Source organism: Telopea speciosissima, chromosome 9, assembly GCF_018873765.1.
Source record: "Telopea speciosissima isolate NSW1024214 ecotype Mountain lineage chromosome 9, Tspe_v1, whole genome shotgun sequence".
NCBI lineage: Eukaryota > Viridiplantae > Streptophyta > Magnoliopsida > Proteales > Proteaceae > Telopea > Telopea speciosissima.
In genome coordinates, this window is record NC_057924.1 from 3,042,226 (window position 1) to 3,059,302 (window position 17,077).

Below are 17,077 nucleotides of genomic sequence, written 5' to 3' on the forward strand. Positions count from 1 at the left end.
GAACATACAGCATCCATCCCCAGCTTTCTCATAATGCGAGAAGAGTTAGAAAACGGAATTTACGGTTCAGCCAGTGCCACCATATTAATATTAGTAGAGGTAATTGTAGCTTTCAGACGCCGCAAAGATGGCTTATTCCCCACCCCCCTTATATTCCAGAATAAACTATTCATTTAGACACCGTGGGGAGAGAATTCATAGATCCCGAAGATCTCTTTGCACGACGCTGTTGCAGAATTGTCTGTTGCATTTCTTTAAGAGTAGGGTCATTCCCTTTTGATTCAGGAACCAAAATCAACTGCCCCTTCAAGGGACCACCAAAAAGTCTCTTAAACCTTCCATCGAACAGCTCTTGAGTGCCCCGAAGACTTTCTACAAAAGCCTGCCAATCCAACTGCTTAGCACTATCCTCCAACATGCTGTCATCACGAGTGACGTGACACCTCCGACCCTCCCTCGCAGGGCCAAGCAAAAGTGCCTTTGAACCATTTCCCGAGGATTTAAAGCCTCCTTCATTCCCTTTCTCCATCAACACATGCTGTCCAATCTCCTCAACGGATTCCTCAGAATCTGAAACTATTTCCACCGATTTAACTACCCGCAGGCCACCAGGAGGGGCTTCAAACAACCGACCAGATGGGCGCCATTCCTGGCAACCCTCCTCCAACCCTGAATTACCATTGGTGCCAGCCGCCACAATTGCAGTCGCAAGACCCAAGCCCTGATGTACCAAGCGCTCAACCCCCACTTCCTGCACAGGAACCGTAGCTACTACAAAAACTGGCTTGCCCTCCCCCGCCCGCACCGAGCTGCCGTCCACAACCAACAAAGGTGCGCCGGTCACGGGAAGATCCTTTACCCCACCTCCACAGCATCCAAACCTTGGCCACTTGTAACACCCAACCTCACCTCCTTCTCCGCCAGCGCCACAGAACCTTCAACAGGTTTCTCTTGGATCAACAACTCCACTCCACTGGCTGTTTTCTTCTTTCTACAAACCCCCACCGAGTGCCCAATCTTTGAACATCCCAAACAGAATTCAGGGATGCGTTTGAAAATCACCTTCTGAAAGAAACCTAAAGCTCCACAACCAATCCAAATGCGATCTGGGAGTTGTGCGCGCAAATTGACCTCCACGCAAGCCCTCGCTGCCACCGTTCTAGTGCACCCTTCCATAGCCCCATCGATTTTCACTACCTTCCCCACAGCTCCTGCCACCGAATGGAAGAAGTTCCCATGGTAGAGATTTATTGGTAGGTTTGGAAGGAAACCCAAACTGGTGCAATCAGGGATTCCAATCTAGGCTTAAAAAACCTAGTCCACTTGAAGAAACGGAGAGGGAAGCCCTTGACCACAAATAATTCCTTGAGCCAAACCCTAACATAATCCGAATGTGCACAGAAACGTAACAGCAGATGGCGAGAATCGAGCGTTGAAATCTGCACATCCGCAACCAAATGAAACCCCTCTTGAATCGCCCTTTTCACCTCAAAGAGCGAAGGTCTTCCATATGCGCACTTGGCAACCAAAGTCATATGAAAAGGCTCCTCTGAGAGAGCAATCTCTGCTTTAGAGAAAAACTCCGCTGGAGCCCCCAAGTGTCTCGTTGCCGTCTTCACTTCAATTGTCGGAGAGTTACCCAACCCATTCTGGCCGACCACCGCTACGAACGATCTGGGCGCACCCACCTGCCGCGACGGATCCGGCGGCCGAAGCCCCCCATCGCCTGGAGGTATGCGAGCCATCTCTATCCCCTGCTCTGATTCTCCTCTTCAACTGATTACAAGATTCACCATGACATCGTAGATTGAAGCAGTCAATCCACAATCTGAAACTGCTCGGCCAAAACCAACCGACTACCCGTTCGATTCCGTAACTGGAACTGATCGTTGCCTTTCTTCTCTCTTTCCTCTACCCGCAAAGTCTTCTCCAAGTCTACGCATGTTTCACAGTTCGCTCTATATCCAAATAGGTCTGAATAGCTCTCTGAAGCGCGGCATACTTCTTTCCTGAACACTCCTTAAGGATCGACTCAAAGGAGCGAATGACCAGGTGATCTCCTTGAGTAGTGGGTGTTTTAAGCAATCGTTATCCTCTCCTGTTACAGCATGGTGCTGTACTACATCGTGCGGCACTGCAGAGGCCATGTGGCACAGTGGGCCCCACATAGTGCACATGGCCTCTGCAGCCGCCGCACGATGCGTTACAGCACCATGCTGTAACAGGAGAGGATAAAAATTCATGTTTGAAGGGATGCTGACGTGCAAATAAGTTTATTGAGCAGCTCCTCCTCACGATTATTAGAAGGGAATTGACAACGCAAGTGGTACGACCTTTTCTTTTCTTTTTTGAAATCTTAGTCAGTGGTTAAGATGCTAAATTGGAAGTTAGCTTGGATCACAGTGTTTGAGACATGGAGTCAGACATGGATAGTGACCCTTTTTTAAGTGTCTATCTGTTGGGTTGGTGCGAAGACTTCACTGTGCACCTTGTCCGCTAATTTATTTGTCAGTAGTTTGGTTTCTTCCTTCTTGATAGAGTGATGGTTAGGTCAGGCACCTATGGAACAATCACCCATTTTGATGGTTAGGTCAAGCACCTACGGAACAATCACCCATGCTATAAAAGTTAATGAAATAAAATTGTATGCTTAAGTTATCTAGTTTACAATTGTCTAATTTGTATTGAAAACTATACGTCATCAAGAAAAGCATATTTTTCCAAATGAATTGGTGATCTAATGTAATCCACAATGATATTTTTGTAACCATCTGATCTATATGGTGGTCTCAGGTCTGTAAAAGTTAATGAAATAAAATTGCATGCTTAAGTTATGAAGTTTACAATTGTCTAATTTGTATTGAAAACTATACGTCATCAAAAAAAGCATATTTTTTCAAATGAATTGGTGATCTAATGTAATCCACAATGATATTTTTTAACCATCTGTTCTATATGGTGGTCTCAGGTCTGTTGAAATTCTCTTAATGCATTTCCAATTCATGTAGGAAATCTCTCATGTTGACTGTAAAATGTAATTTTTTTTTGGAGTTATGTAGATTATTGCTGTCTAATTCCATTTCCAATTGCAGCTTCTGATGTGGATCCTTTGCACCTTGACTATTTTGGGTTCTGCGGTCGCGTGATTGCATTATCCTTAATGCATAAAGTGCAAGTAGGAATTGTATTTGATCGTGTGTTTTTCCTGCAATTAGCTGGAAAGCTTGTTTCTTTAGAAGATGTTAGGGATGCAGATCCATGCTTTTATTCCAGCTGCAAAATGATTTTAGAGATGGATGCTGATTTTTTGGATTCAGATGCTTTAGGACTGACATTTGTCAGAGAAATTGAAGAGTTAGGATCCAGGAGAGCAGTGGAGCTCTGTCCTGGAGGGAAGGGCATCGTTGTGAATAGTAGGAACAGAGAGGAATATGTAAACCTTCTCATTAAGCACCGCTTTGTCATATCTATCTCTGAACAAGTAGGTCATTTTGCCCAAGGATTTGCTGATATTCTTTGTGACTCAAGGCTCAACAAATTCTTTTTCCAAAGTTTGGAGCTTGAAGATTTTGACAGAATGCTGCATGGAAGTGATCAAGACATTTGTGTGAAGGACTGGAAAGCACACTGTGAATACAATGGCTACAAGGAGACTGAACGTCAAATCTGTTGGTTTTGGAAGGTATGCAATTGTAGGGTCTTGGTTTTTTCAGTTCTGTGTTATTCCATTTTGTCCCCTTCCAACTTCCAAATGCATATTAATGATCCCCTCCCCCCCTTCCCAAAAATAAATAGAGTAGGTGGCATATGGGTTGCTTTGTGGTAGGGGTTGGCACACTGTTGGACTCGAGCCAGAGCTACTAGAGCAAATGGAAACATTGTGCCAACTGAGGCCTGGGGTAGTGGCTTCAAACTGACCAAGAGTAGCCTAACCTGGGCATGCAATCTTTTCTTTGGCGAGGTCCACTCTGGCCTGGTGCAATACCAAAAGATGACTAATTTATGTTGATGAACTTCTGACTTGTTACTTAATTTTTTGTTATTTTTCATGACTACATATACGTTACTGTAGGCATAAAAAAGGGCGTACCCCGTGCACGAGGCTCTCTCCACTGTGGGGTCTGGGGAGGGTCATAATGTACGCAGCCTTAACCCTGCTTTCATAAAGAGGCTGTAACCTGCCATTGTAGGCATAAAAAATGACTAATTTAATTATGGAACAAAGTTTTCTGTCCAGGAGCGTGGCTTCCACGCCTGCACCCTTTTGTGTGTCCCTCTCCTCCTCCCTATAAAATGACCTCCCTGCCCCCCATAGATTGAACCAAAAGGGGGCATTGATTGGGTCTCTCGCAGGCATAGAAGCCTTGCTCCTGAACGGAGAACACTTCCCATATATTTATATTTATGAATGACTGGTGAGACAATGCTCTTATCTTAATGGATGGACCATCTTCATTGGAAGCTCCTACTGTCTACATACTATCTTGTTCTGCTAAAAGTTCAATTGTAGCAGTGTATTGTGCATTGTGGATTTCATGCATTTTCTTCTGCAATGCAAATTTCTTTCTTGTGTGACAGTTTTTTTTTTCACTCTTAGTGTCTAGATTGGTTCTTGTTCCTTGTTAAGGTCAACCTTTGGACAGTTAAGTTTTTATAATTCAAAATATTGATCAAATTAGTTATTTCCTCCTTCATTTGAATGCCATGACTGAAATTGTAGGTGAAATTTTGGTTTAATATTGAATGAGGTGCTGGAGATTTAACTCTCTGTGCACTAGTTTAAACATTAGAATCTTACCTGTGTCCTAGAATGTGAGAGTTTCTGGTGTAGTTCAGAAGAACAAGAAAGCCAGCAACAAAACAGACCATCAAACTGGACCAAGAATGGACTAATATGTGTAATTTTGAATGTCCAATGGGTTGTATGGGCCATGGGTTTATATTTTTGGGTTTACTTTTGTAATGGGCCAATTCTATAAGCCCAAATATTAGGGATTCAAGTCTTGTACGTGATTAAGTAGTTAGTTTCTATTTTCTGTTTCTTAGTTATTAAGATTATTAGGTTTCTATATGTTGGAGTTTCTATTTCCTTGTAAGCTTTATTTAGTTGCTATTTTGTAAGATCTCTCCATTAGCCAAGGAGAGTTTCTATTTTTTAACATGGCAATTAATAAATAAAGGAGGAGGCAGTTCCTAGCCTCCAACAATTTTGACAGCCATGCTGTGAGAGTGTGTGCTTTGGGCACTTGTGTGTGTGTGAGAGAGAGACACCCATGCTGTGAGAGACCAAGTTGGAGATTGGTGAGAGGTCATCTCTTAGTTGGTGGGAGACCAACATATCCCCTTCTTCCTTCCCTTTCTTCTTCTTCTATTTGTTCTCAACATAGGTTCTATTTTTTATTGTTCTCTGCTGCCGGTAAGTGAGTTTACTATTGATTTCTGTTAGTTTTCCATTATTCTATGAGTTCTGTCTTCATCCTTATTACTGCCAATTTGCATCCGACCTTCCTGTTTCTGATTCAACTCAAGTCTTCTTCTCCAATGACCTGCGCAAGGTGCTACTGGACCAGAGAATAACAGCTGCTATTTTCAGTCACTCTCAAATTAAAAACTGCTTTTCTTTGCTATCTAACCTGTTTTCTGCGAGACTTCTCTGGGGATTCAATTCCTTTCGTTGACCAGTTTCAGTTCACTGTTTATATTCTGTCTACCCGAACTTTCTAATTCTGTTCTGTTTCTATTCTGTTTTCCCTAACTTTCTAATTCTGTTTTGGTACTTACTTTGTGACTGTGACATAATTCCCTATCCAGCTATTGGATGAAGACCTGATTTTGATATGATATTCATCACATCAGTAGGTAGGTTTGACCAGAATTTGTTCCCATCAGATTAGTTTACAGTGAGTTATATAAATCATTCTTTATTTCTGGTATTTCTCCTGCCTTGCGATTCTGGTTGTTTTGGTTTCCTGGTCATTCATGGTTTGGTGATTAGGATACCATCAGTTTCATTTGACAGCTTTTGGCTTTCTATAAGTTATGCTAGGTTAACTTTGGTACAAAAGAAAATTGATTCAAAATCATGACAGATTCATTTTTTTTTTTCTGTTTATGTAATACAAAATTATAGTTGTGAGAAGAGGGTTGCAAAATAAGTAAAATTTTGATTGGGATGTTAATTTTTAACACTAAGATGTGAGGTGTACCCAATGCTTGCATGGCATATGTTACATGTCTAATGGAGTGAGCAAATTATAAAATGGGTCTCACAAGCAATAAACTGAAAAGTGACTAATGTAATGATATTAACAGCCCTTATGTAATTTTGTCTAGATACTTTTGTCCCTCTCTAGTGTCTAGTCCCATTTTCAAACGAGATTTGATTTATTGGCCAAGGGATTGTGATGTAGATAAGTCACTTAGAGGGCTTATCTTAATGGAAATCAGCTTTGGGTTGGGTTATGTAGGTGTTGGGCTTTTGATCCCATGGGTTTATTTTGTAATTGGCCAATTTAATGAGCCAATAATATGGGTAGAAAGTAGGAAAACGGGATTTGCTTCATTAGTTTAGTTAGAGTTCTATTTTGAGTATGTTTTCTTTATTATTTCACTTTCTTAGTTAGTTTATGTTAGTATGTTACCTTATTAGTTAAGGATAGGGTTAGGCCTTTCCTTTTTAGTGTTTAGGTCTGCTTTTGAGTCTTCTATATAAGTTTGTAAGGGCGGCCAGTATTGTACACGAATTTGAATGAATAGAAAAGTTGCTTATGCAATGTTGAAAATCCTGAGATATGATGGATGAGATGCCCAGGCTGAGATAGCCAACCCCACCTTTCCCATTCCCTTCCCCCATCCCCTTCCATTGGTTCTTGATTCCAAACCCTAATTTCTGTTAGATTGAGTTCAAGAGTGTTGCACGCTTGTAGGAGTTTCTTTACATCTACAATATCATTCAATTGCAGCTCTAGTGGCTTCAACAAGTTATTAATTTTGTGGGATTCTTTCTTTTGATTATCTTTTGAGGACTCATCATTCATCTCCAACCGATTTTGAGACCCCATTGCTTTCTTTCTTGTTCTTTGGAATTTTTTTATCATTTGAGTTCCCATTGTTCTCTTGGTTTCCTCATATGACTTCTTGTTTATTGGAGGGTTTTCTATTTGATCCTACGTGAGATTAGACGTATTCAAGTTCTAGTCTTACATTATTTGGTATCAGAGCTATGGGTACACCAAGTACTAACCCTATAGGTGACCAAATTACTCTTCAGCAAGTGGCTGATATGATCAAAGGTTTAACTAATGAGAGGATGTGGATGAAGCAACAAATAAATACGATGTCTCAGCAGGGTAATGCAAAAAGATTCACTCCACGGTTAGATGATGGTCACTATGCAAAATTCTGCCTCAAAGAGGGAAGGCAAACTCAGTGATCATAGCCATTGAATCCATTCCAGAGATGTTGGTGTGTGAAGTGTGAACCACAGCTTGATGATGATTGGGGTGTTAACACTGAACTTGAAGGAGAAGAGTGTAAAGACGCCCTGGATGATATAACATTGACATCTATGAGATTAATGTTGAAGTCTTAGCAATTTCTGTTGTCATGGAAGAGTCGGTCCTTGATGTTTCGAATGTCGTGGCGTACATTGAAGAGTTTGAAGTAGAGAAGGTTGAGGATACAATTGTAGAAGACCCCATGGACATGACTACTGATTTCGAAGTTGAGCACATAGAGTTTGTCATGCCACCAGAGTTCTTTGAAGAGAAAGTTCCATGACTTAAAGACTACATTCCTAACATCCACGAGCTGCCTGAGTACTATTATGGTTTGAAGACTCACCAAACAAAGTTGATTCCTCCATTTTGCAAAATTCGCGGTCGAATTTTTTCCAAGTAGAGGAGAATTGATGTAGATAAGTCACTTAGAGGGCTTATCTTAATGGAAATCAGCTTTGGGTTGGGTTATGTAGGTGGTAGGCTTTTGATCCCATGGGTTTATTTTGTAATTGGCCAATTTAATGAGCCAAAAATATGGGTAGAAAGTAGGAAAACGGGATTTGCTTCATTAGTTTAGTTAGAGTCCTATTTTGAGTATGTTTTCTTTATTATCTCACTTTCTTAGTCAGTTTATGTTAGTATGTTACCTTATTAGTTAAGGATAGGGTTAGGCCTTTCCTTCTTAGTGTCTAAGTCTGCTTTTGAGTCTTCTATATAAGTTTGTAAGGGCGGCCAGCATTGTACACGAATTTGAATGAATAGAAAAGTTGCTTATGCAATGTTGAAAATCCTGAGATAGGATGGATGAGATGCCCAGGCTGAGATAGCCAACCCCACCTTTCCCATTCCCTTCCCCCATCCCCTTCCATTGGTTCTTGATTCCAAACCCTAATTTCTGTTAAATTGAGTTCAAGAGTGCTACACGCTTGTAGGAGTTTCTTTACATCTACAATATCATTCAATTGCAGCTCTAGTGGCTTCAACAAGTTATTAATTTTGTGGGATTCTTTCTTTTGATTTTCTTTTGAGGTCTCATCATTCATCTCCAACCGATTTTGAGACCCCATTGCTCTCTTTCTTGTTCTTTGGAAATTTTTTATCATTTGAGTTCCCCTTGTTCTCTTGGTTTCCTCATATGATTTCTTGTTTATTGGAGGGTTTTCTATTTGATCCTGCCTGTGATTAGACCTATTTAGGTTCTAGTCTTACATTAGATTGACATGCTGGACCTATTTTCTTATTTAGGGTGTTGATCAAAATGGTTAAGAGATTGGGTACAAGATAAGCGAGTCCCTAATCACATTAGGCATGCAGTAAGGTCGACATCTAGCTCATACCTGTTGGTCCTGATCATGAACGGATTGACAAGGTGATGCAAAAGCACTTCCTTGGACCGGCCCAAACCCGTTGGGGAACCCAGACCGAGAACCAGATCCAAATTTGGGTCTTAGGTGTAGTAGGATATTTTATGAGTTTATTAATTTCTATTTTTTTATTCTTTGTAATTTTAATTATCTTTTTATTGAAGTTTTAATTAATTGGTGTTTGAGTCGTAGGAGATAGGCTAGTTAGTTTTGCATTCTATTTTGGTTTTGGAGTTCGAATAGGAGTTTTATTCCCTTTTATTTTTATCTATATATTTGTACCCAACAATACCAAAGACAGATTTGGAGAATCTAATCATGAGTTGTTTGGTTGAAGCCTGCCTGGTTTGTGCGACTCCTTCCCCTCCTCTCTCTCCCCTCCCCCTATGACACCTTCTTCTACCTTCTTTATTTATTTTCTTCAATTCTTGGTTCCATTGTAGTTGCTGTTTCCTCATCCCTATTTCCTGTTTCTTTTCTTCTTCTCACTTCTAGTTCTCTCCCTTTTATATGTTAAACTTCGCTAGACGGCACACTGTTTTCACAGTACTAACAGGCCCTCTATCTTAAGTTTCGATCTCTCCCATCCCCTTTCTTTTATTCCAAAAGAGGGGCTGGAAGCACCTCTGGCTCTGGTATAGAGGACCCTAGCCCCCAAGTTACAGCTCCTAAGTCTTCTTCTATCTTGAGATTGCAGCAAACCATGCTTGGGATTGCCTTTGTGCCTTGAAATCACCTTAAATGGACTGTAGGACTAGTAAGATCTCATTAGTCAAAAGGGGTTAATCAACTCTCGGGTGGAGATAACTCAAGGCAGTTATAGAAAGAGCAACCATTGGACTATCAAATTTCAGATCGGAAACTACAGGTACCACCAGTGATATATTCTGAGATTTAAATCTCTGTTAGTAGTGGATCCATAGAGCTCTGCTAGGTCTTGCATTTGGTAGAGTATTGAAGTAGCAACCTTCATATAAAACCTCACTTTGTTTGGTGTCCTGTAGAGGGAGTTCTCTCATCTGAAAGAGCTCCTGGTCTTCCTCCTCCTTGTCGTAAGGTTGAAGATAACCTAAATCATGGGTTTCTTTAAACTCTTACTTAGTGATTCCCATTACTACCCCCACCTCTTTTGTTAGTTTACTATTCCTTGTCCTTGCTTTAATTCCGGAAATACATCTATGAACACTTATTTCACTCAAGTCTTTATCCTGTTTCTCATACCAAAAGGGACCCTACAATGTTCATAATATTTACTATTCTACCACTCCATTCTTGATTTGAGCTATTTTGTGATTGGGTGGGCCCATAGCAAACCCATATCGGGTTTTGTGAACCGAGTTTTGCATCACAAGGTATATTGCCAGAGGCAGTCCTGCAGTTTTTGTTATTTCACAATGACATAGTTGTAGTTTATGATTCCAAAGAGGGGTATATGCCAACTTCAAACTGTAAAAGTGTACTTTTAGAATTGTAAAGTTTTATTGCATGTTAGACTAAAACATAATTTTCTTTAGTGAGCGTATGGATTGCAACTCTGTGATATACTATTAGAAAGGATAGAATAGTTGAGATTGACGTCTGAAAGATACTGAGATAATTTTGTTCTCTTGATCCAACGACCACAAGGAGGATCAGCTTGGTTCAATAAACATTCTTTGTTGATTTAAAAGGAAAAGGCAGTCATGATTTGTGGATTAGACTACTAGACAATCAATCCATGAAAAGAATGAAGATGACACAAGGATATCAAGTACAGGAGGAAAAGGGAAGAGAGAGACTTGAATCATTTGTGGCAACTTTAGTACATCAATGAGAGCGCGAGAAACTGAGGGAAAATTGATGAGTTAGTTTGGTCATGTGGAACAAAGACCGTGATAGCACTGATAAGTGATATGATTTAAGGCTCTAAAAGGATAAGGGAGAAGTCAAAATGAAGTGGATCACAATGATGAGAAGAAACCAGGTTTCTTATGATTTAATGGTAAATATGGCAGTTGATAGAGTGGAATGAAAGAACAAGATTCATGTGGCCAGACAAAAGTGGGATAAGGCATTCTTGAAATGGGTTGGGATATATGGAGGAGAAAATGAATGACAAGATAGAAAAAAAACAAGGAGAAATAGTATGCCACCTACAATTGGAGAACCTTATGAAAACTGGGCAGAGGCAGTGTGTAAGGGTTGAAGCCCTTATTTTCCTTCAAATCTCTTTTTGTTTTGACATAAAATGCTTGGGAGTAAAATAAGGTAGGGTAAATCTTTTGCTTCTACTTTAAGATATAGTTTTTGGGTGTAAAATAGTAGGGGCTCCACTTTAAAACTTTTATCCCTTGTTTTTACTTTGGATGAAACAAATTCTAATAGAAAATTCCAGGAGAGGTCGACACCAAGGTCCCTGCTCACATGTAGTATCAGCCAAATTGGAATTTTCCAAATGGAAAATTTTAGCTTTTGAAAGTTCAAGACAGGAGAGTGCACCGTAGTGGCTGGTGTGATGGCAAGCGTGCATGGACATAAACGGGGATGCATGGCTATACATGGGAGGTTATTCTGTTGTTTGACTGTATTAGGTTCTGAAATTTAATGCATGGCCAATCTACGGCATTCTATATATAATCAATTATCAGAATTGCTATATAACTCCTCCACGTTGCAAAAATGAAGCATTCGCTAACGGATCCCTTGTACCGTAAGCTAGCGCCCACTGTCTATCCTCTCTTCCCCCCTTTGGAATGACCCCCTGCCCCTCCTCTATGATACCCCATCCCGCTCCTCCATTGGTGCCGCCTGCTAGTTGACCACACATGGGCGGCATGCCTATCCCTCTCCCATGTTCTATATATCAATATTTCTTTTCATTCATTTAATAAAGAATTTTATATACAATACTGCTACACGTGCAATCCACGTGTTCCCTAACTAATTACTTTCTAAACTTCACATTGCGCATTCTGTGGAAATCTAGGAGCATTTTTTGTGGAATTTACCTGTTCTAGTGTTTCTCCAAGGGGAAAAAATCTCAGTAGTGTCTCATCCAAGGCAGCATCATCAGCATTATTAAGAAATACACCTTAGCCACACATCTATCTCTCTCCACATATTTGATGATGGGAGTGCTGCTGATTCTGCTATGTTTTAGCTGGAATTACACCTGGCTACAATTTATGGTACTTCAGCTATGTTTTAGCTGCAACCATCAGGTTGCGGGCGCCAAGACAACAATAATTCGAATACAGAGTAGTTCAGTTGTTTTGGGTGCTTTGTATAGGTCTGAATCCGTGCATGTCAGCTTTAGCTGTTTTTTGGACGCGTACATGAGTGGTGTTAATGTTCTCTAAATTGAAATATATTAGTTCTATGATAGAAGCTTTCAACGTACATCCGGGGACAAATCTTTCACTCACTAAGAAGTGAAAACCTGTGACTATATTGTCCTGAAGACGGATGTGACGGGAAGAAGTGGCATTTGGAAGTGTTGCTGACTGAACATTTAGGGTTTGGCATAACAAAGCTTGCACTATCTATCTAGCGGTAGGCCTTTTCTTGCTGGGTCAAAAGCTGCTAGCAGTGTTTGCCCCCATGGATTCAGTTGATTCGATTGAACTGATCCAGTAGTTCAAGCCTTTGATCCAGTCCAGGCGCAGTAGATCAAGATCGGGACCTGGTTGAAGCACCCTGGTTCCTACTCAACATTAGACAAATGCGGGGAATGCTGATGGGCTCCCATCGAACTGCCTAGCGCGCAAGAGTGAGATACGGACTGACAATGGGCTGCACGCGAAAGAGAGAGAGAGAGAGACCCTATTAGGGTTAGGGAGAAGACAGAAGACATTACCAAATACATTACGATTCCATACTTTTGAGTCTTCTTCAAGTCTCCTTAACTTGAAGGCGAATTTTCTTAGTTCACTCCCATAAGCTGGACCATCCCAGGATTGTTTAACCATATATAAAAAGGGATCCTGAGACAGCCACATTTTCTGAATTTTAAAACTACCCTAAACTGAGTGATGTAGATCAAAACATGAAGAGGTCAAAACACTGTTCAAGTTATTGTTCACGTGAACAGTATCACAACCCCTTATTTTGCCTTCATGTTCTAATTTCTCTTACTTGTAAGGCAAGCATAGCTGCTCATAAATATGTAATGCCCTTAGAGGCCCCCCAGGATTAATGAAATTGATTTGAGATTGCTTATGCAAGTTTTATTGTCCCAACTGTGAGGATGGAAGGGGTGAGAGGCCTAGCTGGTGAGAGCCAAAACCCCTAGGGCTGAGAGAGCCGAATCTCCTGATCCCTTTTTTTATCTTCCCTATATTCTCTACCCTTGCAATCAATCTTTGTGCTGCTGCTGTTCTCTGTTGATCAATACCATTGCTGTGAAGGTCAATCGAAGGCTGCAATCATCTCCAATCAATTCCAAGGACTGCTGTTGCTGTTACACATCCATTGAAGACTGCTGCCACTCCCTGCAATCTGATTTAGTGCTGCAGCTTCCTCATCTCATATCTCCACATCCAGTGATCAGAACAGGCTAAGAATTGTAGTAGTTCTTCACTGCTGTTGGGGCTCCACTCGATCCCAATTCCAGACCCTGCTGTTGGCTGGATTGCTCTGCAGGCGCCTTCTAATTCTGAGTCCTACCTTCTATTTTCAAGACCAACTCAGATCTCCACTTCAGACCATCAGAACTGAACCAAACTTGCAGCAAAGTTTCATCTCATCAAGGCTGATACTCGATCCAATTTGCAGCCCAATCGCAGTGCTGGTTTGCACGATATTCCATAACTTTCTACTTTTGCGTTATCTTCGTATCTCAGTTTTTAGCCATCAGAATTGGCTAAAATTTGGAGTGTAGCATCCCTTCACCTCCATCTTCACTCGACCTAAGTTTGACACTGTTCTACAGGCTGGTTTGATCTCTACCTCATAAGTTACTAATTCTGGTTTTATTGCTATGTTGATGCTCTGCTGCAACCTGTCATTGATCCTACTGTAGAGTGGTTCTTAGTTGAACCCCTTCTACATTACTGAGAAACTTCAAAATTGATGAGAAGAGGAGAGGATTAGCCTTAAACACCTTTTTCTCGTGCACATCGTCGAGGTCTCCACAAGCCAACTAAGAAGAGATCCCACTGCAGACCGCGCAACATTGACGCCATATATGATTAGTCCACCATCTTGTCTTATCCTGCTGAGAGAAATCCCCATGACTTCCAACATTCCAAAAGGGACAGAAGGGGGGGTGGAGGTGGGTAAGGCTGCGTACATTTGCCTCTCCAAACCCTGCATTAACAGGGGCCTCGTGCACTGGGACGCTCTTTTTTTTAGGGTGTATTACTACTAAAATATGCGTGGATGATCTGATTGTTAAAATGAAGTTTCATTTGGGTGTTACAGCCATTTTTTCTTTTTTTTTAACGGGGGTTAAGGCTGCGTACATTTGCCTCTCCAAGCCCTGCATTAACAGGGGCCTCATGCACTGGGACGCTCTTTTTTTTAGGGTGTATTACTACAAAAATATGCATGGATGATCTGATTGTTAAAATAAAGTTTCATTTGGGTGTTACGGCCATTTTTTCTTTATTTTCTTAGCATGTGCAGATTGTTGAAGGCTATGTTGTTGTTGTGCAGATTCTTGAAGGAATGTCCGCAGAGCGACTGAGGGTACTTCTTTTCTTTTGGACATCATTGAAGTACCTACCTGTAGAGGGCTTTGGTGGCTTGGCTTCTCGGTTGTACATATACAAGACATCGGATTCCCCTGATCGCCTGCCGTCATCTCACACATGCTTCTACCGGTTGTGTCTTCCACCGTACCCATCGCTCACCATCATGCGGGAACGTCTAAATATCATTACCCAAGAACATGTGAGCTGTAGCTTTGGTATGTGGTGAATGGAAGATATACGGTATCTGCGAGATATGTTTGAAATGATGGATTTGGCTGCATATATTGATTGGCTAAACCTGTACAGTTCTTAGGATCATAATTATCTCTGTTCTCAGAGTATGTAAGAAGTTCCTTCGTCTTCTCTTTTTTTTTTTTTTTTTTTTTTTTGGTGACTTGTCTTTTTGCTCTTTTGTCAATAGTTGATTTAGGTGAAGATACCTAGAAAGATAAGGAAAGATGTGGGGTGGGAGTGCAGGGTGGATGGAAGAAAAATTCTTTCCAGAGTAAAAATGTTTTCTTCTCTTAAATGCAAGAGCAGAACAACAATTTGTATTTTCTTTTAACTTGTTTTGTAGGTGGCAATTTCGTACTCTTTAGAAAGTAAGTATTGCTCTCGGTAACCTGATGATTTTCTGAATTTGGATTTTCCCTCTTGGTTGACAAATTATAAGAAATGTAAGAATCTGAGACAAGGTTGAATGAGTCTATGAGAAAGATCAGATTCTCATTTCTTTGTGAGAAATTCTTTGGCTCGTTAACAGAACACTGAAAGTGTGGCTAGTCTTGTGGAAACTGTTTCTTGAGAGACTGACTACATCGTTGCTTCATTCTCAATGAAAGAGGATATAACATCAGCAATTATTTGCCCTTTTGATTCTGTCACAGATCAACCTGTGGATTGTCAAGAAATCTATAGCTTTCCTCAGATATTCTTCCAGTGATCCCCATAATTTTATTAAGAGGACATCAATCAATGATTGTTGCCTTTGCTAACATAACCTCTATATGGAAGTATTCAGTTTGCCAAGAAACTTCAACTGTACATGTTCCCAAGACAAGTCCCACAGATTCTGAAAATATAGACTAAATTGTCACTAAGAGATGATGGAAATTACACACAGGCTAACAATATAATAGAGGTGCACTTGCACTTGCACTGGGACATTACATAAGTAAACATAAGTCTTATCTAGTAATATAATGCTGTAATATTGGAGATTGGAGATTGCGGCTATGTAGTAGCGCAGTTGCATTTGCACTGGGACATGCAGTCCTTGCAGTCGGAGAGGCGAGGATAATCGGTGTTGCAATCGCATTTCTGGACACACTGGGATTGAGAATTTCCACTCCACAGGCATCTAGCCATGCAACGGAGAATGGGTCGACATGTTGGGCAACCATTGTTCATCAGATCAAGTATGCAGTTTGTACAATCATCACCATCTCCTCCTCCTCCCTCCCAAGAAGGGCATGTTGCCACAACAGATTGTGAGATCATTAGTTCCCACACCAACACCATAACCACCACCATCATCATCGTCTTTGCTACTCTCACTGATCCTAGTCCCTTCCTTTCCTCCATCTTCTTTCCTACCAAGTACTCTTTCTGAGTTGAGTGATACAGAGAAAGAGAGAGAGAAACTAAAACCTTAAAGAATCTGTGAGCTAGCCAAGTCTTCTTATAGTAACTCTATTCATTTAATGAGTAGGTGGAAAGGCCATCTGGGTTTCTCCCAAGAGCCCAGGTGCAAGTTCTCATCTTTAACTTCTTGGTAGTGGGTAGTTAATAAATGATGACAATTACTTCCAATTGATTCCGCTAGAGTCTTTGTAGTTCGCTCTGTCTAGGAATGCGAAATTCTCTGCTTTTATCTTTATGGTTTTCTTCCCAGTCTGAACACTTGTAGTATAGCAAGCACAGTTCTAGCTTAGTATCCTATCTCAGAATCAAAATGAAAAAATCATTTAAAAATCAAATTAAATTCAACTGAAAAAATTCTATTTGATTTTGATTTTGAAAATATAAATCCCAAAAAAAATAAAAATTATTCACTTCGATTCTATTTTGAGTAATACTAAAAATTATCGATTGAAATCGAACTGAAACAAAGTCATTTCCATTGGACTGCAAGGAAGTAGTGATCTGGACAGATTCCCAGGAGATGGTCGATTGGTGGGGGAAGCCACGTTAAGCTGAATGGCCATATGATCTTTTTACTGTTTTGTTTGACATTTCCCACCTTATTTCATCCCTCAGGTCTGTAAGATTTATAAAACAACATAGGACTTTAATAACTCCAGTAGATAAACTTGCTAAATTTGCTAGACTAAACAGGTGCTCTTCGGAGGAGATGCACAAGACTGTAAATATTATGTTTAATTAAGTCTTTCTTTTCCACCAAAAAAAAATAAAAATTTATCTCATAAACCAAACCCATATTAAAACCAAATTATACTAAATCCTATAATCATTTGTCCTTGTTAAATTGTGTGAAATTACCTATTATAGTTTCTCTCTACAGGGTCATAATATATGCAGC

The 17,077-nt window shown here is 40.5% G+C and overlaps 1 protein-coding gene across 1 annotated transcript in view; it reads left to right on the forward strand.

Annotated features, from left to right (window-relative positions):
* Nucleotides 1-14,989, forward strand: part of LOC122640511 (E3 ubiquitin-protein ligase UPL5-like) — a 33,268-nt gene extending 18,279 nt beyond the window's left edge. Inside the window, exons 2-3 of the mRNA XM_043833722.1 lie at nt 3,093-3,682; nt 14,498-14,989. Of these exons, the coding sequence (XP_043689657.1) occupies nt 3,093-3,682; nt 14,498-14,761 (854 nt within the window). The 3' untranslated portion in view covers nt 14,762-14,989. The remainder of the gene's footprint in view (nt 1-3,092; nt 3,683-14,497) is intronic.
* Nucleotides 14,990-17,077: the final 2,088 nt, after the last annotated feature.